Source organism: Diabrotica virgifera, chromosome 5 (genome assembly GCF_917563875.1).
Source record: "Diabrotica virgifera virgifera chromosome 5, PGI_DIABVI_V3a".
Lineage (NCBI taxonomy): Eukaryota > Metazoa > Arthropoda > Insecta > Coleoptera > Chrysomelidae > Diabrotica > Diabrotica virgifera.
The window spans coordinates 207,293,155-207,320,154 of record NC_065447.1 but is presented as its reverse complement, the minus strand read 5'-3'; the positions used below and the strand labels follow the sequence as shown (position 1 = coordinate 207,320,154).

Sequence of the window (27,000 nt, the reverse complement as noted above, 5' to 3'; positions counted from 1 at the left end):
CAATAATAATTTAATTGGAACGTACACAAAAGTTTGGGGGGGTTTAAGGGAACAAAACCCCCATAAAAATTTTATGAGGTGCACAAATTTCACTATAATTTTTCTTTAAGATGTTCCTGCCATAAGATTGCCACATGTCCATTTTCGTTAAAAAATCTTTAATAGTTTTCGATATATTTGAAAAAATCGATTTTCATTTTGTAACTTCAAAGGGCTGTAACTTTTTTTATGTACACATTAGTACTAAGGTAAGTTAGGTTCATTCGAACTATTTTTGTTCCCAGAATATGTGATTTAATTTATGACCTGTATTTTTGTTACACCTTGTATATTACAACAATCGCCAAACTTAACGATTGTGATTATTTTATCTCTATATTTTAGTTGCTCCGTGTAAATAGCACACATAGTAGACAGGTCCTTGAGAGCCTATATATTATATCTAATATACAAAATGTAGTGTACATAACCAATTATTTAACGTAAAGTTTAGTAGCCTTCAAAATAAGTTAGAAACCATATTAGTCCATTCTACATGTAGATATAGGTAATATATTATTGGGTCCTACTTATCCTATGGATAAGCTAGATTTTCATTTGTTCATGAAATATTTCAGGTTAAAGTTATTGAATATCTTACAATTTCAAGAGTTGGCAATGAAATAAGGCTATAAACGCAATAGTGGAGTAACTCGACAAAAACACTTTTCTACTTTATGATAATATTTGATTGTCAAGCATAAACTGCAATATGGATCAACCACATTTCCAAATTGCTATAGTAAATGGCGGTACAATAATACTTCCGATTTTTTCACATAGGTATTGAACAGGGGCGGCTGTGGCAGGGAGGCGCTTCCCAGGCAACCAAGTGACGTCAACAACGTCGAGGAAACGTCAGTATTTGGTGGAATATATACACATGGTTGAACATTACGTCATATCGACGTCTTTTTAGGTGATTTTAAATACGTAAGATTAATGACGTTAAAATACGTTTAAAAGACGTTTTTATTTCAGCCAGCCTAAGTCTGACGTCACGAAATTGGGAGGAGCTTGGAGCTTAAAAGTTACAAAACTAAGGTTATGTTTGTAGCGTTGTCGTTTGTTTGTCCTAGTATTTTGCCCATTTGGATTTTTGTTGGCTGTTTTGTGTGTGTTTTTTTAAACTTTTGTTTGTCATTTGTAAATTTTATAAATTTACCACAATGCAAAGTGATTATTTAAGGAAATTATTATTGGAAACTACGCAGATGTTTTAGAAAGGTAGGCGAAACAATTTTTATTTACTATTCATTTTTCCCTGATATGTATCAAAATGATGAATTTTGCAAGCAATAACATTATTTCTTTTATTGTTTTAGATATTCATTGAAGCTGAAAATAATTGGAGATTTAGATCCATATACAATTCAGTCATCAGAATTGGATTTTACAGTGCATTCCATCAATTACTGTTAGATAGACAATGCTATTATAGATAGACTGGTAGAGTCTCACAGTTACTACTTTAAGCAGCAGATGAAAGCATACAAAGCCTTCAGGCTCATAAAAGCCTTCACAACTGGATTTGTTTTGAAACATTTGATGTTTTGATATGATTTCTATATTATTGTTGGAAAGGTAAGTCGTTATTTTATTTATTCACCATTAAAAATATATAGATAACAGTATTAGTGTCTTTCGGATAAATGGGTTTTAAATATTAGATTTATTTACGTTTATATATCTGTATGAAACCAGACATATTGTCGTCCTAATTTGTAAACTGTGTAACTCCATATTTCTCTGAAAATGAGTTATTACTGCCATTTATTTGAAAAACTCCCTACTCGTTTAAAAAAGGATGCACATGCATATTTTTACCAGAAGAGTAAATAGTGTCACTTTGTATACACTGATCTCCCTTTGCAGCAAAGTTAGTACCAAAAATATGTAACTCCCCAGTTTGTCATACCACATGATTGACCTCACTGTTTAGAAAGTGATATTTTCAAGAAAGAGTTGGTGGTAAATAATATTAATACACTCATTAAACAATATAGGTACAAATGTTAGTACCTATCTATAAAATATTCCATTTGAGCATTATATCTTTTAAAATGGGAGATACGTAGTATTCGCATTAGTCATATTTAGAGAAATAATTTTTTGTGCCTCTGTAAAATTTGGATAAATGAAGTTACACAGTTTACAGATTAGGTCGACGACATGTAATTGCTATGATAGAAAAGAGAATAATAAACAGTCATGCTTGTTTGTTCTAAAATTATATTATATTAATGTCTGATTTTAAAATATTCTCAATCATTGTAAAGAACGCAAATACTCTAATGAAAATAAATTTTTGTAGTTGAAGCATTCCCACAAAGATAAAATATTTTTTTTAGGTGAAGAATTCCCAAAAAGCTAATGCTAAACCACTAGATGCTTGGGTGATAGCCAGTTCCAATGGCATAGCAAATGCACATTGTATGTGTATTGCCGGTAATAGTGAAGTTTGCAGCCATATTGCAGCAATCTTATTTGCAGCTGAGTATGCCCACAGCAAGACAGAAGAAGAAGAACCCAATGCATGTACAGATGTTACAGCTATGTACATTCTCTGGTGAAAAACTAACGAGTTTTCAAGCCGTTCGGTCAGAGTGCTTGTTGCACTCTCTAAACGAACTGAAATATAAGACGGCTTTGGCTTCATGTTGCAGCGATATGAAAATGGTTAGTCATTTTTAATTATAATGTACTTCTTCATCATGAGTATTTATGTATAGGGCTTTTCATTCACAGTCATTTGTTTCGAGCTTCTGTCATGTGTCACATAATATTAATATTATATCTACGTCATACGTTATTGGTATATACCTACCAATGATACACACCACAGACATATGGCGTAGATATATTAATATTATGTGACATATGACAGATGCTCGAAACAAATGACAGTCAATAAAAAGCCCTATTAGTCTTTTAAGTGTGTATTATCAGATATCACATGTAAATTGTTTTTATCATTTTAATTTGGTCATTACAGTCCCTTAATCAAAAAATATATTTTTCAGGTGTCTGGATCTTTTTGTATGCAAAAATTTGTAATAGTTATTTGAAATCATTTTGAGGATTATAAGAGTATGGAAATATATGTGAGAACACAGACTATTATAGTTTTGTCCTATTTTTTATCATTCAATCGTCTTCTTTAAAATTTATAAATATAAAGCAGATAGTTTTCATTGAAGTTCAATATATTGGGTCATATTTGTATGTATTCATTTTTGACTAAAGGTACGATTCCGATAACGACTGCAGACAGCAACTGCAAACATCAGTTTGCACTACTACCTTTGCACTATTTATCTGTATGAGACTAATTCCGACATCTGACTGCAACTGCTGTCCGGCAGAACGTCAGTTGCTAATAATTATGCAAATTATTAGTGCAAAATAATGACGTCTGTCATGGTGACAACTGTAACTGCCATCTGCACTCGTTGTCGGAATCGTACCTTTAAAATGTGTAGTATAATTATAATAATTATATATATTATATAACTTAAATGGTTTAAACTTAAGTTTGTTATTACATTGTGACTTAAATGTTTAATTTGTTAATAAATGATTTATTAGTTTATATGTTGTTTCACTTTTGACACAGTAAATATTTATAATATAAAAAGTGAAAATTCTATGTATGTTATATATGTTGCATTGAGGATATTGTAATTATATGCATTTTAACAAGCCTTCCATTTGGTTTTACTTAAATGGAAAAATTGCAATACTAACAATGCCCATACGAATAATTGAATGGGCCTGCCGAATAACGTTGTAAACGCCACATGGTTTGTTTTTGAGAAGTCAAAGAAAAAGTTTTAATATTGTGATGATGGTGAGTTTATACATTTTAAGGGTTAGTAATACAGTTTTTAAATACAAAATACAAACTGTATTACTCACCTTTAAAATGTATAAACTCACCATTATCACAATATAAAACTTTTTCTTTGACTTCTCAAAAACAAACCATGTGGTGGACCCATTCAATTATTGTGTATTTCTAAAACCATAAAATAAAAATTAAATCTAAAAAACGACGCAAAATCGACGTAAAAACTACGTTTTTCATATCACGTATTTAAAACGTGATAAAAATGACGTGACCTATGGTGGGACATATTCACGTGATCTTCGACGTCGAAAAAACGTGATAAACTGACGTCGTTTGGTGATAATTATGACGTTTTTTCAACGTTTTATAAACGTTATTTGGTTGCCTGGGTTGGGGCACTGCCCTCCCACTAGCTCATTTAATGTAGTAGATATCTCATACAATTTACATTGAATGAATTTTTCTTTATTTAAAAATCTAATAAAAATGTTCAGTCGATGCGACGCGACGCTCCAAAAATTTTAGAAATATAAATTAACAGCGTTCACCCGCACCATTGATTAAAAACTACTACAGTGTACTTTTTAATTATGCCCGCACCCGAGGAAGGGCTCTTTTCCGAGCGACCGGACTCACTGTTGTCAAGTTAGAAAAATATCGGGCGCTAGATGATGACTTGCCGTGTGCGAAATAAGAAATATCCTCAGATGCAGGTAGTAACTGGCAACGTTACGGGATTTGGCTTGGCAGTCGGTATCGCACCAATATACTTCACCTAGGACACAGCCCGAGCGTAGTTTTCGGTCTGTGTTAAATGTACAATTCTCAATACTGACTTCATTATTGTCGATGTCGATATCCAATAATTCGATATGGCAACAAATATTAATAGTGTATGCTTTATTAAGACAAAAATATTTTGGACTTCGAAAAATTTTTAAATACAAAATAATAGGACCTCCTAGACCAAAATTTGACATAATTCAGGCAGGACAAAGTGGTAATAGAACTTTTAATCGTAAATTCAATGAGAAACATTATTTGTTAGTAGACTGGTTATTCGGTTGTGAGGAGACAAATCGCTTCTATTGTTTTAAGTGTTTATTGTTTTCACCACAAGTGGACGAGGCTTGGACAATCCAGGGTGTATATGATATTAAACATCTCTCAGAGGAAATTAAAAAACATAATGTTAGCTCCAAACTCCAAACACATCCAGTATTGTGTTGAATACCAATTATTAGGGTTAATAAAAATATACAATCACAGTTAGATTCGGCTTTTAGAAGATCAATAAAGGAACATAACGAGATAGTGACCAAAAACAGGAATGTTGTGATGGATGGGCGATGGTGGGATAACATCCACAACTATGTAAGAAAGGTGCTGTCGATAAAAGAGAAGGTAGAGGTAGGAAGAAGGAGTGGTTGGCAGCATAGGGGTAAAGGACGTGGTGGTCAGATGAGTGCGAGAGATGGAAGCTGATGCGTGATGGCGAGCGACTGAGAATCGGGCAAAAGAAGGACATCGGGGAGAAATTATGCTCTAATGAGCGACTCCACCCTGATGCCATAGTATGAGAGTGGTGGGGTTCAGCTGGTCCCTGCTACATCGAAGTTACGGAGGACAGGGAGGTCCGACTTAAGGCCAAACTGGTCGACGTGACACTGATGAGGTTTTAGCTCAGGATCCCAGCACTGTCGGAAATGTTTACCTCCGACGCGATGTCTGTTTGCAGATTCCCCAACTAGTGATGAAAAAAAAAGGACTATTCACTAGAATCCTTAAATACATGGGTAAGTTTGTAATTAGCAACATTTTTTCGGTGTTCATAATTTCGTATTTGCCGCTCAAAATAAAAGTGCCCCACCGATATTTTTACTCACGAGCCGCCACTGGTACTGAATCTACTGTAAAAGCAAAATGGAATGAACCCGCTTAATCCACTTTGTCACCAAGTAGTATCAGGTACAATGCACGATTTAGCCCAACAGACTTTTTTTTTCAAAGACTGCCATGACTGGGATATTTCCAGTAACAAGAATATGCGCAAATAATAAAGAAAATATTACAATGGAGCCCGATAGGAAGCTGATAAAAAGGAAGGCTCAGAACGAGATGGTTGAATCACGTGGAAGACAGCCTAAAAACCAGGGCATATTTTACCACTAGGCCCATGAGGCACCTGCCTCGGGCCCGCATTTTAATGGGGCCCGGAAAGATCACTAAAAAATTGTTATTGCAATAACAAAATAAATTTTCAAAATTCTTTCATTCCAATCATTTAAAATTGCGTTGGACCAATTATTATTATTATAATTATTAAGCGGAGATTCAAACTAAAAAAGGATGACGTCAGTAGAAGCAAATGATTTTTCAGGGAAAATGAATACGTTAGAGTTAGAGTCTATTCTTATCACGACGATTTGGAATAAAATTTGGGATCGAGTAAATGCAACCATAATAAAAAAATATGAAAAAAAAAATTTTAAGAAACGCTTTTCTTTAGTTACGATTGACTAAAATTAAAAATATAAAAAAATCAACCAAAAAGCAAAAAATAAAAAAAAATTGAAAAAATCTAACACATCCGTCAAAGAAAAGCGTGGCACGTGTTCATCGAATAAACGGTTTTCGCCCCACGCTTTTCTTTAACGAATGTGTTAGATTTTTTCAATTTTTTTTATTTTTTGCTTTTTAGTTGATTTTTTTATAATATTTTTTTATTTTTTACTTTTTAGTCTTACACTTTTCAAACATTAAAATATATCGTCATGTTTATTAAAATATGTATAAAACATATGATGTACTAACATGAAAAGTAGTAGGAATCGGCAAAAAATTTGAAACTTTATTGTTTATTTATGAAGCATAACGTAAACAATTAACGTAAAAAGTGAAATTATGTATTGTTCATATCATTAGCTATACAATCCGTAAAAGTTTCAAGTTTTTACATTGTAAAAAACAAGAGAATTTAAGCGTTTTCCATTAAAATCGTTTTTTTTTATTTAAACAATTAATAAACATGAAAAAAAAAATTGTATTGACTATTCGTGTATTGTTCCCGCGAATGCATATGTCTGCAAATTTTCATTCATTTGCATTGGAGAGAAGGCAGTCAAATTAACGTCTAAAAATTTGACGCAAACTATTGAACTAAATAAAAGCGTTTAATAAAAAGTTACAGTAGTGTGTGAACTTTACAATAGCTTAATCAAATTATGTATACATGATGACATGCACTGAAAGAAATGGACTCAGATCAAACACATAACTAATTTAGCACCACGCAGTGTTGTTGTTATACCCCAATGTGCCACAATGTACAGTTTCAAAAATATCATCCGTCTGAATTTCGGAAAGATGAAAATAAATAATGGTTACGAAGCAAAAACATATTATTTTCAGATGATATGTTAAAAGTGGATTTGTACCATATAAAAATGTATAAACCGAAATTTAAAACATAACCCTAGAACAACATGGTCACACTACTTTCCACCTTATTACCCGGATCTTAATTCAGTTGAGTTTGTTCCGGCGCCTGTCTCTTTAGGCGGGTGTGTATACAGGGTGTCCAAAAACTCTACCAACAAACGAAAACAGGAAATTCCTCAGATAATTTAAAGACAATTTAACCCAATTCACCTAGTCCGGAAATGCTTCCTAAGGGAGCTAGAGCTCTTTTAAGATGGCGTCTTGTAATTAGTTTTTCTTAAATACCTCCAGAACGCTTCTTTTTATAAAAACGAAAATTGGTAAGCGTATTTATCTTTTAAAAATAAATCGATTCCATCTATTGAGAATTTCTAGTACCGGTCATATGCGTCCGTTTTGGGTAGGACAACGATTATTTTATCGCATAAGTTTTTTGTCTTTAATTTTTAAGCATTTTTGACACTAGACTAGAGTATTAAATTATTAGGTTTTCTAGTACTAAAATCTTGCTTTAAGTTGGTAAAATACACCGTTTTTTTTTAATTTTTTTCAATTCTTTTTTCAAATTCAAAAAACGAAAATTTTCAAATCGATTTTTCTAGAAAACGGTGTGTCCTACCGACTTAAAACAAAAGTACCTTTTAGTACTAGTACATCTTATAATTTAATAATCCAGAGTAAAACGTGCTTAAAAGATAAAGACAAAAAAGTTATGCGATAAAATAACCGATGCCCTACCCAAAACGGACGCCTATGACCGGTATTGGAAATTCGCAATGGATAGAATCGATTTATCCCTGGAAGATAAATATGCGCACCAATTTTCGTTTTTCTAACTAGAAGCAATCTAGAGGTATTTAAGAAAAACTAATTACAAGACGCCATCTTAAAACAGCTCTAGCTCCCTTAGGAAGCATTTTCGGACTAGATGAATTTGGTTAAATTGTCTTCAAATTATCTGAGGAATCTCCTGTCTTCGTTTGTCGGTAGAGTTTCTGGACACCTTGTATAAGTATCTAAGTATAATCTGTAGCTACTAGGTACCTATATATTTAATAACCCAATATTTGGATGTAAAGTACAATATTCACATATATCTAATGTGCTAGGACTCGGCTATTTACTTCAAATAATATAAAAAACAGGTGAAACGGATACTATGTATTACCCATAAAATGAGATAGGGTCTATCTTATTATAAAGGCAACTATAATCGAGGTTCTATCAATACTTACATACACTTCTAATTTATTTTTAGTGTAATAAATTATCTATAATACCTGGTAACTTATAAAAATATCTCTGACCTAACATAACATTAACACTGTTCGTTCTGTAACTCCAACTCTGTTATATGAGCTAGTATATTCACTTTAGCGATATCTTGCAACTGATGAGGTAGTCTTTTTATCCTATTCGAAATTTCAACCATGAACATGTCTGTGTCCCGATCGTTATGTATCTCTTCTATACTAAGATCGTCCACGACGTTGTCTTCAGTTATAACTCTGACGGGTATGAGACCGTCTTCGTTATTGTTGTCATAAGAGTAAGGATCATTGGGACTAGTTTTTAATCTTTTTGCTTGGCTTTCTTCCGTTTCTGAGAAGACGTCATCGTCGTCTTCCCCTTCCTCCTGTTTTCCATCTGATGTCCTAAAATAATAATTGCTTGTAACTAAAATATAGCCAACACAACAAATTCTCAATTTTAAAGAAACAGCACAAAAATGATGACACTTTCGAAGGGACAGTAATATATTAATGATATTGTAACAGTGTAGCAAGCTCCCTGACTATTGTAACGATTTTGAAAACTAATGACATTTTAGCTCTTTTGCCATTTCGTAGCAGTGGTGGATCTACGGGGGAGGAAATAGGCTAAATCCTCTCACGTCCAACAAGGTCAACAATTAATGAAAAATATTGTTGAAACATAAAAATATTTTAGCCGACATGAAACGTAAACCACAGACAGACAAATTCAACCCAATAAACCTTCTAGTTAAGTAAATCAAAATCAAAAAAGACAATAGAAAAGAAAAATGTTTTGAAATCAACATTTCAAACACATTTTTGTGAAATTTTTTTGAAACTATGGTTTCAAAACATTTTTTCTTTTTTATTGTCTTTTTTGATTTTGATTTACCCCCCACGTTTTCAGCATTTGGAACAACTGTGCGTTGATGTTATAATGTCGACTCAGTCGACTGTTATAATGTAAATTTGTGTTCGATTGCTTTATCTAGATAGTTTTGGTACTCATTTTGTTACTTTGTTTCTTATTGTGAGATAAAACAAATATTAAGGGTCGGTTGTTCGAACGCTAATCAACAATGATCACTATCAAATATTTAATTACTGTCACCAAAACTGTCAATGTCAACTTTTACTGGGTTGCTGAAAACATAATTGATTAAAATTATGAGATTAGTTACTCAATTAACATAACAATTATTAACATAATTGATTAAGTAATTTCATATTATGTTTTCAGCAACCCAAACAAAGTTGACATTGACAGTTGGGGACAGTAATTAAATATTTGATAATGATCATTGTTGATTAGCTTTCGAACAACCGGCCCTTAGTGTTGAAGTAAGACAATTTGCAGTACACATGTATTCCATCTGTTTTTCGCAGATCAAAAATAGATAAGTATAAGGGCGATTCCATTTCAAATCACTCAGTCTTTGATCAAAAAAACTTTTGGATCTCCGATTTGTCTGAAAATTGGTATATAGCATCTGCGGGATGTAGAAATAAAACATTTAAGGTCGAATTGTCTTCTTCGTCTTCTTTTTTTTTTTCTCACAATGTCATTTTAAGCGGTTTTACAGTGATTTGGTATTTATTCAAACAGAATTTCTATCGTAAAGTATCAATGGAAAACATAATAGTTTAATAGGAAGGACTCAAAAATGTCATTATATGGCATTATAACAAGTTATTTTGATTCAAAACAAGTTTTTCATCTAATTTTATAGTGTAGAAAACGTTAAAATACCGTTTTTTACATTTTCCTCCATTCCCAAAATACATCATAATCGATTTGGCTGAAAATTTGCCCACAGATAGCCAAAACATAGGACTTTAAGTAGTTAGAAGGATTTGAATTGTATTACAATACCAAAAAAGTTACATGCAATATCATAGTCAAAAATATAGGCGTCTACTGTAAGTACAATTAACTCAGAAAATATCGACCTCACGACAAAAATTGTTAAAAATAAATTGTTATAATTGTAAATACGATTTATTTGGAACAATTTTAGTTCCTACCATTTTTGTCGAAAAGTTAAAAATGGCGGAGATATTGAGCAAAAACGGTTCTCCTTTAAAATCAAGATGGCGGCTAACGCAACGGAGGAATTAATTCGTGATTTTAAATTTAGACTACTATTGACCCCCCTAAAGATTACAAAATAAAATTTTGGGCAGCTCGGCATGCAAGGTCAAATGCTATCCCGACTGGACTAATATACTTTTGAGTCTGATATTATTGCATGTAACTTTTTTGGTATTGTAATATAATTCAAATCCTTCTAACCACTTTAAGTCCTATATTTTGGCTATCTGTGGGCAAATTTTCAGCCAAATCGATTATGATGTATTTTGGGAATGGAGGAAAATGTAAAAAAACGGCATTTTAACGTTTTCTACATTATAAAATTTGATCAAAAACTTGTTTTGAATCAAAATAACTTGTTATAATGCCATATAATGACATTTTTGAGTCCCTTCTATTAAAATATTATTTTTTCCATTGATACTTTACGATAGAAAATGCAAATTTGTTTAAATAAACACCAAATCACTGTAAAATCGCATAAAATGACATTTTCAGAAAAAAAAGATGATTTTTTGATCTTAAATATCTTATTTTTACGTCCCATAGAAGCTATACACTTATGTATCATGTATGTATGTACCATAACAAATAATGGTATAGTATAAGTAAAGTCGGGATCCCATGTAACGTGGCGTGGCACGCCAAGAGAAATAGAAAATATTTATGTAATAGAAAAAGATAAAAACTAAAATCGGAAATCAACGCAACGTGACATAGCGGTATTTCCTTAAAAAAATTGTGATTTACACCTTTTTGTGATTTACAATCCTTTTGCTAGGACCGATCCTTCTATTTATGACCATCGTGCATTGGCGCGAGCTCTCCCATTGTTTGTCGGTAAATGAACACGGTTCAAAGGAAATCCGTATCTGAAACAGAGTAGGTACGCTCTCTCCACCCTTCCGATTCGGCTAGGAGCTGGTACAATCAGTGCCTTGGTAATTTTACTATGGAGTGGTCTAACGACGTTGTGTTGGAATTTTTATCGTTGTATAAATTAACGAATTTCCTAAAATTTCTATTGCCAACACTCGAGGTTTACCCCCGATAGTCGAGGGGACAAGCTCCATCTGAATGGTTCGACCGAATTGATCAAAAAGTAAATATTTATTAATTTCATAGTAACGTGGGTTGCCAACCGTGCTCTCTTTTTTTTCTCACTATTATTATATTTGCTATTTTTCTTTGCTGACGTTAACTGGTGAAGAGTGGTACGCCACACTCCATTAGATCCCGGCTACCAGCAAGGACACTCCCCGATGCCGCCTTTGAAGTTGAAAAGTACAGAGTCGCCATTTTTCGCGTAGTACATCTCAGTGGTGATGTGATGTGTTCGTTCACCAGTGTTGCCGATGTCACCATATGAAATTATGAGCCACTGATAAAATGATCAGATTTTGCCAAAAATTATGTTAAAATTTTTTATCTTGGTAGTTTCTAAGGGTAATAGAAATACATTAAGAAAAAAGATATTTTATTCAACTTGTTAATTCAAAAATACTTGTAACAAAATTATATGTAATATATTATTATACTATAATAAAACTACATCTGAAACGCTTTCAAATAAAATTTCCTAATCCTCATCTAGTGAAAACGAAGACTTTATGTGATTAAAATAATTTAAAATTTTTTGTCTGTTTGAAAGGAGTAACATTCTTTTACTCCTTCACTTTTGCTAACACTAAAATATTTGCTCACAGATCGCATTTAAACGTCGACAGACAACGGTATCTAAGAAAACGTGATTTTTTTTATTTCTGCATTGCTGCAGTATCAGTTATTGCACTAACTTTATTACCCGTAAGTAAGAGATTCTTTTTGAATATTTTCTGGAATTTCTGCAAAAGATTAACAATACAATCGCCATTCATCGTCAATATTTTGTGTTATGTCCCAATTATTGACATAGGTAATAGGTAATTCCCACAGGCATACGTATAAAATTATGTTAAAAAGTATTTATTATCATAATGTCATAAAAGTTAAGTAAATCTGATAATTATGTGGTCGAGGGGCGAGAAGTACGTATTACTTAGGTTAATTATGCAAGGGAAGATACAAGGGAAGAGAAACCCAGGAAGACGCAAAATATCCTGGTTAAGAAATTTGAGAGAGTGGTTCGGTTGCAGCTCATTAGAATTATTCAGAAGTGCGGCCAATACAATTAAGGATAGGGGAAGGAAACTGAAGAAGAAGATAATTATGTACAAATCGGCAACACTGTCGATTTTCTACACTGTCTGGTACTACGCGAAAAATGGCCGACGATCTGCGCAGTAATAGTGCGCGAACTTTTCCCGCCTTCTAGTGTGTTACTGCTGTTGCGTTTATTATGCTGTGTCACGGCTCAAGAGATATAGTAGACACTGCTAAGTTAGAAAAACATCATACCTAACCCACATACTGAGAAATTATAAATATAGTCGGTTCGCTAAACTCAGACACAACTGGCAAGTGATTTTAGTAGGTAATATTTTTGTTTTTGGCCAATTTTGCCAAAATTGGCAAAATTACTAACTATTTAGTAATTATTTTTTTGCCAATTTTACCAAATTGGCAAAATTACTTACTAAAATAACTAGCCAGTTGTGTCTGAGTTTAGCTAACCGACTATACCAAAATGCTCAACTACTAGTGAAAGGAAAGATCCAGGGAACGGGAGGACTAGGAAGCAAAATATTATTGCGGCTAAGAAACATACGACAATGGGCAGGGATAAATTAGGTAGTAGCTAACATCCATTGATGAGAGGGCACTTTAAAAAGAAGCATGGACAATAAATAATAAACAAGAAAAGACGATCGAACAAATAATAGCAACGAATGCAGACCGGAAAACTGGAAGAATAAATATATAAATAATGCGACGCAGAAAGGCATACAAATTCACAGGAACAAGAAGTAAGTTAATTTTTTTCAAACTTGTTATAACAATAACAATAATAAATTTGTTATAATGTTATAACAATAATAAATTAAAGATCCATATTTACACACTATTTTACCGTTTTACTTATTAGACAAGGCGAAAACGGCGGGTTCGTTGGGAAAAATATTCCCATGAGATTTTTTTGCATAATTACATTCGTGAGACATCCCAGAATAAGGTTCAAGAAGTCGCCCACGTGAAAAGTGGGCCAAATTTTTTTTAACAGTTTTTTTAATCGAATTGCAAAAATCAATATTTTTGGCCCGGACAATTTTTTTGTAGGTTTTTTGGACCATTCTGGATAAAAAAGGTCTCATAATTTTTCTCTAAAGTTGATCGTTTTCGAGTTATAAGCAATTTAAAATTGAAAAAAAAAACGAAAAATGGCGATTTTCAAGGCTTAATAACTCGGCAGAAAGTGACTAAATCAAAGTTTAATGCCCCCCTACAAGATCCCGAAGAAATTTTTGTCATTATTTTATTACGAAGCTGTTATTTTTAAGTAACAATATTGATCGCCATGCACGTGGTAGCTGGTCGTAAATGCTTAGAGAGAGATGCCACTCCGGCAGTCCAATTGTGCATCTTACTTGCACTCACATTTACGGCCGCCTACCACGTGCATGGCGCTCAATATTGTTACTTAAAAATAACAGCTGAGTAATAAAATAATGACAAAAATTTCTTCGGGATTTGGTAGGGGGCATTAAACTTTGATTTAGTCACTTTCTGACTTTTATAATAATAACTTTTAACCGAGTTATTAAGCCTTGAAAATCGCCATTTTTCGTTTTCTTCAATTTTAAATTGCTTTTAACTCGAAAACGATCAACTTTAGAGAAAAATTATAAGAGACCTTTTTTATCCAGAATGGTCCAAAAAACCTATAAAAAAATTGTCCGGGCCAAAAATATTGATTTTTGCAATTTGATTAAAAAAAATTTGGCCCACTTTTCACGTGGGCGACTTCTTGAACCTTATTCTGGGATGTTTCACGAATGTAATTATGCAAAAAAATCTCATGGGAATATTTTTCCCAACGAACCAGCCGTTTTCGCCTTGTCTATATATTTCTGTACATGGTGAAGGATTTCGACAATTTCTAGCATGCATTTCCTATAAAATCACTCTTTACAAATACAACGTTAACGTCGAGGAAAAGCAATCACTTAAAATGGAATATAAATTTCTAAACCGGAATAAATTTTAAGGTTTATGCCCTCAGTTCTATATTATGCGAAACTATATTTTTCGAAGTATCTATTATACAGAGTGGAGCGAAAATTTGGAAACGCCTTATTATCTCTTAAGTGGATAATCCAGATTATACAAAAACATAATTCAAAATTAACATGCTAAAATGCGAGCACTATCATAACGAAAACTTTGTTAATATATCTACGTATTTAAATTCATAATATGGAAAATTGCTATTATGAAAAGTTGTTTAGAATTAAAAACTATGTTTTAATGTGCAATTATATACATCTAATTTAAATATTGTGATGTATAAAGGTACTTTACTCTTGAGCGAAATTTATATTTTTTGACATACCTACCTCGAATAAAATTGATAAAATTTGATATTATGATGGTTGCATCTTAGATTTTAGACCATGCAGATATTTTTATGAAGAATAATTTTTCTTAGTAAAATTAATAATACTTAGCGAATACATTAGGTTTAATGCGTTTTTATGACTGTCTCCATTGTAGAATTTTCTCGCTATATAAAATTGCTAATAGACCCTAAATTGCGGCCCCGAGATGCAAGTTGACTTTGAGGTCGGTTATTTCAAGATGGTTTGAGATATCGAAATGCCGTTTTCAGATTTGCATTCAGGAGACAAAACTACATAGGAATCCATCGGTAGATCGGCTCCAAATATTACACGGACGGCAACGTACGAAAAAACGAACGAACGAATAGACTTTGCGAATTTATAAATGAAAACAAAATTTTCGTTGCAAATTAAACATTATTTAAAATTTGGTGTTCGTAACGTTGCCAGATTTACCAGTTTTCTGATATTAGTCACTTTGGTGTTTTTTAAATACACCCTGTATATTGGACCTTTATTGAAATCTTCACTTCGATACCACACCAGTTCAATCGTATACATAATACTACATGGTACTAATAAATTTGAACATAATAATTAAAAGTTTACTACACTGCTAAATTATTATTAATGTCTACTTATTCAAGTGTTTAAAATGTTCTCCGTTGTTAATTTGACTGTATCCTAAACGATGGTAGAATGTGTCTATTACGTTTCTCCATATTTCTCTGAAATTAATATGGATTATTTTTTTCACCTGTCAAATTCTGACGTTTTTGCTTTTTCAGCCAATCACCACGCGTCGTTCTAGCCAATCATTGAGTGTAATACTGATAAAACAGCCTCTTCCTTGACAAAACAGTCTCTTCCCTGATAAAACTTAAGGTACCCTAAATTTCACATAATACGTACATAATACATACATTATAACTTAGTATTTACTAATAATACATATTGGTTCACAAAATAATCTTTTCAAATACCACTCGTCCTCTAAATTTTGCTTGATAAATTTTTTCGTTTTCATATTTAAACTTCTTTATTTAGGGTAAAATCACTCAAACAAACCGAAATGGATAAAATCACTCGTCCTTCGGACTCGTGATTTTATCATTCGGTTTGTTTTCGTAATTTTACCAAATAAAGAAGTTTTCAAACAAACCGAAATGGATAAAATCACTCGTTCTTCGGACTCTTAAACTGTAAATCTATGGTCGTAGTTATGTTCATTTAATTCTTACAAAACTGTATTTTGGAGGGTTTAAATGAATTCTTATGTAATACACGCCAGTCTGCAGAATGACCTACATCATGTATGTTTTTGTGCAGCTCTGCGTGAGGATGTATGTGGATCTTCAACAAAACTCTGCATTAAATCTGATATTAGTCACATTGGATTTAAAAGTTTTATTGTAATTTATAACAGTTTTTTGCCTACCTGTATATTTTACTCGTCCAGTTTCCTCAAAGCACTTTACAATTCGTTGTACCGTCGCCTTATCGATAGGAGAATGGTTTGGGAAAGTTACGTTGAACAAGTTGGCTACTTCACTATAAGATCTTTCTCTATCGCCGCAGCCCCTCATCATTAAAACAGTAATTTGCTCTTTTTCATTAAGAACCATCTTTATTGAAGAGCTTTTAAAAACACTTATAACAACTGTCAGGTTTAATTACTATTATACAATTTATTTTACATAACTTTTCAATAAACGTCAAGCTATTGTTTGTTTTATGAATTAATGTCAAAATCACAGCATTCTGTCTTTACTGAATTAGTTCAAAACTATTTGCCACTAAGAAGGTTTATTTATTTAAGGCCTTTGTAACTAGATAAAACACTTAGGGCCGGTTGTTCGAACGCTAATCAAAACTTATCATTATCAAATATTTAATTACAATTATATTTGATTAAGCGTACTTCTGACAGATGTCGCATTTGGAGGTTATGTTGACTGATTTATTTTATTATTTTGGTTTTAATTTAAAATAAAACATAATTAAACTCTTTCTGATGTTAATTTCTTGTTTTTACTTACAAATCAATAATAATAATAAGCAATTTTTAATAATTTAAGAGCTGCGGCTATATTTTAATTACTGTTTTACCTACAATCAATAACTGATTAGTGTTTTACATGTATTTTTCATGTCGCGATTTGATTCCCATCAAGAAAATTGATTACAATAAATGATTGATTATAATCAACTTCTTGATTAGCGTTCGAACAACCGGCCCCAAGCGTTACATACGGTTGAATTATAATAATACAATATACAGAGCGTTCAAAATCTCCATATTGAAGAATAATCGTATCCCGGTTTTTGTACAATTCGGACAATCCATTTAAGAAATAATTAGGCGTTTTCGGATAATCCATTTAAGAAATCTTTAGGCATTACTTTTGGTTCACTCTGTATATTCTATAGATAGTATACTAATTTCGGTACTATAATAAATTATGAAAACGAACGTAATAATTTGCGTATATCAAATAATGACTTACTTAGAGGGTCTAAGGAACTCCAAAAAACTTAGCGCCTCATAATAGGCCCAAGTCCGCATAGCATTCCCTCGTTTAACATGACCTCTAAGAAAATGATCCCGCAGATGTCTCCATTTCCTTTTACAAACCGTAACTGAAAGAAAAAATTAGTTATGTAGTCTTTATAGTGATTCGTAGTCTTAGATTAACATAAATTATATTGTGTAGAACAGAAGAAATGGTGAATATGGTGTTTGGTCACGCTGATGTTGAAAGAACCCATTTTGCCGTTATTGGTTAAGTAAAACATGCAATGAAATTGTATCGGACGCAAGTATTTCCGAATAGCAGATAATAGTCCAGGGTAATAAGGATTTTCTCTGGACACTCAAAGATCCAGGTAGCTGACTACTTTTTTAGTTACGGTATACCTATAGGAAGAAAACCTACCTGTTTCCTGCCTAGAGTTCGCGTCCGTTTTTTAATTATCAACAATTCAGTGCAAAAATCGCGATTATTTCGATTTTTTGCACTCCATTCAAAAACTAAATAGTTGACATAAAATTACAAAGTTCAGTTTTTTGGAACATTGAAAAATCTTCAAAATGCCGATTTTTGAAAGTTAAAAAGTTAATTTGTTGCTACGGAAACTGCAAAATAAGTGAAAATCGTTATTTGTTAATAACTTTTACTAAAACTACCTTAAAACTTTAGTGTTTCACCCAAAGTTGGATATTGGGGTACCTACTTAACAAACCCTCAAAATTTGAGACCGATCCATTAATTAGTTTAAGAGTTATTCTATTTGTTTATCCCAGAGACCTTGGAGCTCATTTGGGACAAAGTTAGCCATATGTTTTCTTTAATTCACAGCTAATTTTTTTATAATAATTAAGGAATCTCATTAATGCCATTTTAAAGAAAGGGATTTATATTTTTTCTTAAAAAATTTACACAAACATTATATCTTCACAGCACCCTCTACGATTTTTCAAAAATGTAGTGCAAACGATTACTAGGGGGAACCTACAAATCCAGCGAGTTAAAATAACGAAAAAGCAATTTCAAACGAATATAATTTGCTGTATCTCCGGATCAACTCAATGGATTTTGATCTTTCTTTTTTAATTGGTATGTAATTTTTACGTACATTACAAATATGCAGGGACGTAACTAGGTTATTCAGCACCCGGGGCAAACACCTATTTTGGCGCCCCCCCCCCCCACCAATTGGACTGAAACTAATTCCTTATAACTCCTCTTAAAAAGTGTGGTGTGTCCATCGTCACGCTACATTAATACTATATTGATCTTAAAATACTCAACCTCAAGTTCAAAGTATATAGGCCTAATTATATTTGGTAAATAACAGAATACGTATTTTCAAAAACAAATAGTTTATTTCAAAACGTCATTTATACTAAAACCTTAAGATAGTAAATTATGTACAAGTAGATCAAGTATTAGATAAAATTATAAAAAATTTAACTTAAATATTGATTTAAACATTTAATTGTCCTTAGAATTTAACTTTTCGGGCTTTTCTTGCAGCAAATATACTGACAATCTCACTGAAGCATAGTTTTGAGGCTACCTGGTGCTCAATGGAAATAATCCCTAGGTTTGTCAGCCTCTGTTGCCCTGTCAAATTCCGTAAATAATTTTTTATTGTTTTAAGTTTGCTAAAACTTCTTTCATTCGAAGCCACTGAAACCGGAATTGTCAAGAAGATTCGTAAGGCAGTCATTATGTTTGGATATACATATACATCCTCCATTTTGTTCACACACAAAAATTTCAGAAGATCAATCGAATTGGCTGTTTGGATATTTGGTACCAAATCCAAACCATGGTATTTGAAACTTTCCACTTCGGTTGCCAATTCGTCTTTGTCCAAGTCTTCTTTATATGTGGAGGCTAATTCGATTGCTTTAGCCTTTAGGTCATCCCCACTCATTGTCTCCTTTGAGAAAACCAAACAAATGATTTACATTTTGAATAGAGTTGAATCTTTCTCTAAGTTCACAAAGAATGCGATCGACGATTTCTAATAGCTGCTGTTGAAATTTTTTCTCTTCTGAGAATTCAGGTGCTTCATCTTCGGCATTCTCATTAACATGCGCTTTTTTCTTCTCTTTCGAACTACTTTGAAATGAGGATCAAGGCCAAGATTTGTTGCCATTTCTTTGGCTTCTTTCATTGCAGCGTTTGAATAGTTTGCCCTTTCCGAGTCTAGTTCAGAGATCAATCGACTGATGTGTTTGGCCGATCTATCTATGGTGATATTCTCCACTTGTAGGAGTTTGTTCACAATGTCAATGCGGGTCAATTGCTTGTACCAAAAACAGGAGAGAACTATATAAACTCAAACTGCTTGACATTTTTCAAAAGATTAGTTGCTTCAGTTTTTGTCTCATCTGAGGTAGTTAGGATGGTTCTGAGGTCATTTAAAGCATTTATAATTTTACCTAGATGCTTGTATATAACTTGTACAGCTTCCCTCTTAGTCGACCATCTGGTGTTACTTTGTAGTTTTAGAGAAAGAGGGACATGTTTTAATAAAACCTCCCATCTATTGGTGGAGGAAGCAAAAAAATTGTACAAGCAGTTAAGAGTTCCAAAGTATGACTGTACCTCCCCTGACATACTAGCAGCATTTGCACCTCCTAAATTTAAAGAATGAGCCGCGCAAGGCACAAAATAAGCCAGGTTGTTTTCGGCAAGAATCCTAGATTGGACGCCTTTGTATTTGCCAGCCATATTCGAACCATTGCCATAGCACTGGCCCCGGCAGTTCTTCAAATCTAAGCCATCTTTTTTGATTTTCTCTGAAATTTCTTGCGAAAGACCCAATCCAGTTTTTTCACTAACTGTTACAAAATCAATAAAACTCTCCACTACCTCCGGACCCTCTTCGGTGATTTTCACATAACGAAGGACTTGAGACATTTGCTTCAAATGACTTACGTTGGAAGTACTTACAGTCAAACATAATTGAAAAGTATTTTGAAGCCTTGATGTCATAAAATATGTGTTCTCTAACTTTTCCTGCAATGTCTAAAAATTCATTCTGGATGAGCGGCGAAAAGTAACTGACTTGGCCTTTTTTATGGCGAAGAATGTGCTCTTTCAGAGGTGCATGGTAATGAGATACTAGTTCAATAGTGTTCAAAAACCTACAGCATCTAGGGTCACTGAAATCCAGGTTTTCATGGGAGCCTCGTAATGGCTCGTTCTGACGCCGCGCCGTCCGAGTGACTCATTCCACAGATAACACAGTGTGCCCATACTCGTTCCGTACAAGTTTATCCGGACCGTAAACATGATTCGTAAATAGTCAGAGAGCATTCATCATTTCACTTTGCATATTCTTAGACTTATATCAAATAAAAATAATAAATATAATGATTTTCTTTTGCAACACACCTCACATTAAAAATATTTTCAACAATTTTTATTAGAAAAATCTGTGGCCGTGTTGGCGCCCCCAACAACTTGCGCCCGGGGCACATGCCCCGCGTGCCCCCCCCTTAGTTACGTCCCTGCAAATATGCAATTTGTTTATAAATTTATTAATTAATAAACAGTCTAATTTGTTTAAACAATTCTTGAAAAAATATTTTTTTTACAAAAATCTATTTTTTTAATCATAGTATCATTAATGATCACAGAAAAAGGTAAAGTACACTTTAATAAATAAATGATTTTTATTAGATAATTATTTATTGAAGATAATTTAGTTATTACAGTATACCTTAACTTTTTCTATGATTAATAGGGATAGTATGATTAAAATCATGGATTTTTGGGAAAAAAATTTTTTTCAAAAATTGTTTAAACAAATTAGCCTGTTTATTAATAATTAATAAATGTCTAGACAAATTGCATATTTGTAATGTACAGAAAAATTATATACAAATTTAAAAAAGCACGATCAAAATATATTCAGTAGATCCCGAGATATAGAAAATGATAGTAGTTTTAAGTTGCTTTTTTTAGTTTTTGAACTCGTGCATTTGTCGACTCCCAGCTCCCCCTTCACTTACCACGCAAATACCAGCTTTTCTAATATGTAAAATGACTTTTTCTACGGACAATATTTTTAAAGTTATTCTAAATGTTTTTAAACTACAAAATTTCACAAATTTGGCATTAGGAATTTTGACTATATTAGATAATTTTTTTTATCGTTTTTTAGTACATTTTGATAGTATCAGTTTTATAATTTCATTTGGCATACGCAGAATTGCCATATCTTCATTATTTTCTGTCTTATGTTATTGCAAAATAAAGGTCTCTGGGATAAACAATTAGAATAACTCTTAAACTAATTAATGGATCGGTCTCAAATTTTGAGGGTTTGTTAAGTACCCCAATACCCAACTTTGGGTGAAACACTAAAGTTCTAAGGTAGTTTTAGTAAAAGTTATTAATAAATAACGATTTTCACTTAGTTTGCAGTTTGCGTAGCAACAAATTAACTTTTTAACTTTCAAAAATCGACATTTTGAAGGTTTTTTAATGTTCTAAAAAATTAAATTTTTTAATTTTATGTCAACTATTTAGCTTTTGAATGGGGTCCAAAAAATCGAAAAAATCGCGAGTTTTGCACTAAATTGTTAATAATTAAAAAACGGACGCGAACTCTAGGCAGAAAAAGGTAGGTTTTCATCCTATAGGTATACAATAACTAAAAAAGTTGTCAGCTACCTGGATCTTTGAGTGTCCCAAACATGGTCTATTTCTAGCCTATTACCCTGGAGTATAACAGCATTTAGCTTTAGCACTTAGCTAGCAGTCACCAACATCTTGGAGATACGATACTCATCGAATGGCAAGATTGTCAGAGAAGTGTGTTAACTCGACGTTAGAATACGCCATTTCATTCACTTCATCATAAATTATAATATTTCCTATATCTATGTATAGAATAGACCGAATATGTACCAAATAGAAAGACTAACAATGTACCAAATAGAAAGAGTAAAAACATACACCTACCTTAGTACGAACGTCAATGAAAATTGGGACCAGTGGGATAGAGAAAGCAAGATCTGCATTTAAAAAAAAATGTCATCATTTATCAATACCGAAAAAAATCAGGTTACTACGCTGTTATATCTTTCCTATACTGTGTGTAAGGAGTTGAGTCGTGGACTCTCACAGACATCACTTGCAAGAAAATTGAGGCTTTCGAAATGTGGCTTTATCGTCGAATCCTGAAGATATCTTATACGGACCACGTTACTAATTGTTGTATATTTAGGCCAATTAGACATACAATAATAATCAAGGTGTTCTATTAAGAATACAAAAAGGAAAAGATCTGTTACCCACAATAAAAATAGCCAAAATCGAATACCTCGGTCACATCATCTGGAACAGCGAGAAATATGAACAGCTGCAACTAATTTTACAAGAAAAAGTAGAAGTAAAACGAGGACCAGGTAGCCGAACGATTCCTGGGCTGAAAACTCTACGTAGGTGATTCAACACAACAACCACAAATATTTTCAGAGCAGCAATGTGCAAAAGAGACTAATAAACTGGAGACCAAGAGAGAACAGGCGAGGAGTAGGCAGACCGCAGAAGAGGTGGGCAGATGATATCAAACAAGTCGCGGGCAAGCAATGGATGAGAATTGCCAAGAGTAGAAATCAATGGAAGCAAATGGAAGAGGCCTATGTCCAGCAGTGGACGAACACAGGCTGAAGAATAAGAAGAAGAAGTGTGCAAAGTACAGATTGCCATGATGGTCTCCATCATCCGAAACGGATAGTCACTGCAAGAAGAAGTACCTATGTAATTACTAATAAGGAAAATCAAGACAAGTATAGCCTCTGCTGAAGAGATTTCTTGATTATTTCAGTTCTTTTCGTTCTTCATTTCAGGTCCTTCGTTCTTTATTTATTATCTATTCCAGTAAAAAACTTCGCTCTATCTTTCCAAAGAGCCGTACTACTTGATTTTCATACGTCTAGTCGTCAGAGATGAAAATGCCACTGAACATCTACTTTGGACTACATATCTGAACATCTACACTGAACTTTGGTTGGGATTGCATTTGACCTTGCGTGGCGAGCTACCCCAAATTTTATTATTCTAACATTTAAAATCGCGACTGAATTCCGCCGTTGTGTTAACCGCCATCTTGATTTTAAAGGAGCCGTTGTTGCACAATATCTCCGCCAATTTTGAACTTTTCGACAAAAATGGTAGGAACTGAATTATTGCTAATGCGATTTCCTACAATTTCTTTTTTCCAATTTTTTTTCGTGCGATCGATATTTTCCGAGTTATGGGGGGAAATGGACGAAATGATATTTTATTCTCTTTCTCTCTTCATTTTCTCGGTAAAATCAATATTTAAGGTCTTAGGTCCGTTCTTGTTTATGGCTTGCTGCTGATAACATCAGCGTCTAGGGTACGTTAAGCGCTTGTGTCCCGTTAAGGTGGATTTTCACAGATCCGATGTCCGACGGTACGATGATACGATAGAAATTTCAGAGAATTTCATTGGCTGAAAAGTGACAGTTGGGTTTTCGTACGAAATTAAAAAGTCATCGGAAGAAGTTAAAATTATTTTAACTTTTGCACGAAAATCGGATGAATTTTGACATGACATTCTATCTTGAACGTCTTGATAACCTTACTTTTGTGAAGTGTTTATGTTTTTGATATATTGAAATGGAACAACAAAATCGTAATTATAAATGGATGTTCTGAAACTATTTTCTTGTGGCATTTTTGTAATTAACAATTCTTAATGAGAAATAAGCCACAATTTTAATAAAAAAAATGATTTTATTTTTTAGTAAAATTGTATTTCCCATTAAAAACAGTTAATTATAAATGGATGTGATGGTACTTCTAACAATAACTCACATTTTTATCCTCTTCAAACAGATAATTTGACGAATCCATGATGATCCAAACAATAATAAGAATAAAATCGAAATAAAACTATCTATATGTTCCTGTTCAATATCCAACAGCAAACATTTGTATCAAATATCAATCCATGGAATAATCTGACATATTACACAAATGTCAAAAAATTTCGGATACGACAATCAAATATAATCGTACGAAAAAATTTCGTATTTCGTGTCTTCGGATATCGGATCTGTGAAAATTAGCCTTTAGGCTTGTCATAGGCGTAGGACTTTCAATGTCGATTGTATCACAAAAAAATTAAAGAAATCAAAATTGTATAAAATTTTCTCCATTTTTATTTATTTGCATTTATGTCGTAGAGTTAATAAACGACATAATTCAGTAATTATGCTTTCACTATTTCCCCCTTTAACTCAGAATAAATCGACCGCACGAAAAAATATTTGCAAATAAGAATTAAGAAATCGCAATTTTAACTTAAATCCTTGAAGAGTATAAAATGGACGAGATATTAAAGAAAAACAATTCCTATATGACCAATTCCCGCAAGGCCTTACGCTCGCGCCTTTACCGCAAAGGCACGAGAGATTAAAATTATATAAAATATAATTCCGTCCATTTTTGTTTATGTACAATTATGTCATCAAGTTAATAATAATAAACCAAATCCAATTCAATAATTATGCCCCCCTCACCCTTCTGATATTTTCCCCTTAACTCGGAAAATATCGACAGCACAAAAAAAATAATAGGAATATGAATAAAAAACTGTAGGAAATAGCATTTGCAACAATTTCAATTCAATCATTTTTGTCGAAAAGTTGAAAATGTCGGGAGATATTAAGCAAAAACGGTTCTCCTTTAAAATCAAGATGGCGGCTAACTCATCGGTAGAATTCAGTCGCGATTTTAAATTTACACTACCTTTGACCCGCCTCTAAGGCGGGTCAAAGCAAACCTAAACTGAATAATAAAATTTGTGGCAGTTCGCCATTCAAGGTTAGGCCCTTTTTTCGTCTAACTCGACTGGACTAAATCTAATAAACAGAGCACTAAATAGAACGGTAATACATATCTCTAGATCACTGATACTCAACCAACGACCCGCTGGCCGCATGCGGCCCACTAGCGTTTTTTATGCGGTCCGAATGTCAACTAAAGGGCCCTGTAAACGATCAAATTATTTGTCAAATTTCAAGTGTTTGTCAAATTCTGCGCAAAGGAATTTCAGGAAAGATTTAATGATTTGCGAAAAATTAGGAAACGTCTTCTATTAATGGAAACTCCCTGGCACTTAAAAGTAGCCATTACTACACAACTTGCGACATTGGAATTTAGTAGCGCAAAGTTGACAGATAAAATAATTTTAAAAATGATACATATTTGGAGGCACTTTGTTAAGAAAAAAGAGACGCAAATAAATATGAAGAACTATGGAAATTAGTACTAGTCTAAGAGCTAGTGAACCCTCCAACTAACGGTCGTCCTGTAAGGCTAGAAATTTGTCTAGTGATAATTCATAGCACACCAAGGCTAAAAACCATGACCTGGCAAGCAACAGCCGTGCACGTGTATCTACCAGGTGAATCGAAAAGTGCAAATTTAGGGGGTAAAATAAACTTTCTCCTGTAAAGTTTAAATTTAAGTATGTGTTTGAGTAAGTCATTTAGAAGAAATGTGTACAATGACAGGCGATTCTGAAGAGCATAAGACCTTGCTAGGCGAGAGGAAAGATTAGGGGTTTTTTCCTAAAATTATCTTTTTTGCATCGAACAAAGTTTTTTTAGGTTTTTTGAATCATTCCAAACAGAAAAGGTCTTTAGTGATTTTTCTTTAAGTTAATAGTTTTTGTTATATATGCGATTGAAAATTTTGAAAATTGCGAAATCGGCCATATTTAACCCTAAATCGGACATTTATCTAAAAATTTCAATGTTGCCAAGGTACATACATAGATATTCTATAAACATTGATTGATGAAATCCCGAAGCGTTTTTTGCAATAAAATATCGAAAACCCCTTTGTTTCTTAATTGCTAATCAAGCGGGCGCGACACTGTAGTATAAATGAGGACGTTTGAGTTTGTATAAATTCATTATCTCGAGAACGGGCAAATTTGAAGAGAAATCCTCAGACAGGTCGATTTTTATTTTTAAATTAGGACTTTTTGGCATATATATTGTTGTGATCTTGATTATTGATATGAGATAATATTTTTATATGTCATTTAATTTAATCAATGCATTAATAATAATCTAATTAATTTACCAGATCACATATCAATATGTTTTCAATCTCAGGGCTTTTTATAAAATTAATTACTTACATACGTGGCTTCTAAGTATTTCTTAATGGTTCCTAATCGGGATAGGAAAGAAAAGAGTAAAATAATAACACATATGGGTTACAATTGTAATCAAAATATTGTTTATTTTATTTAAAT

General features: G+C 32.9%; 1 protein-coding gene and 1 long non-coding RNA gene across 2 annotated transcripts in view; one reads left to right on the top strand and one right to left on the bottom strand.

The window, feature by feature from the left end:
• Positions 1–1,125: 1,125 nt before the first annotated feature.
• On the top strand, positions 1,126–2,537 carry LOC126884576 (uncharacterized). Its single transcript, XR_007698098.1, has 3 exons — positions 1,126–1,266; positions 1,365–1,623; positions 2,391–2,537. It is a non-coding gene; the product is annotated as an uncharacterized LOC126884576 (long non-coding RNA).
• A 5,939-nt stretch (positions 2,538–8,476) lies between these two features.
• The window catches only part of LOC126884575 (uncharacterized), a 36,486-nt gene continuing 17,962 nt past the window's right edge, over positions 8,477–27,000 (bottom strand). Inside the window, exons 2-3 of the mRNA XM_050650560.1 lie at positions 17,682–17,814; positions 8,477–8,985 (exon numbers count right to left, since the gene is read on the bottom strand). Of these exons, the coding sequence (XP_050506517.1) occupies positions 8,649–8,985; positions 17,682–17,814 (470 nt within the window). The 3' untranslated portion in view covers positions 8,477–8,648. The remainder of the gene's footprint in view (positions 8,986–17,681; positions 17,815–27,000) is intronic.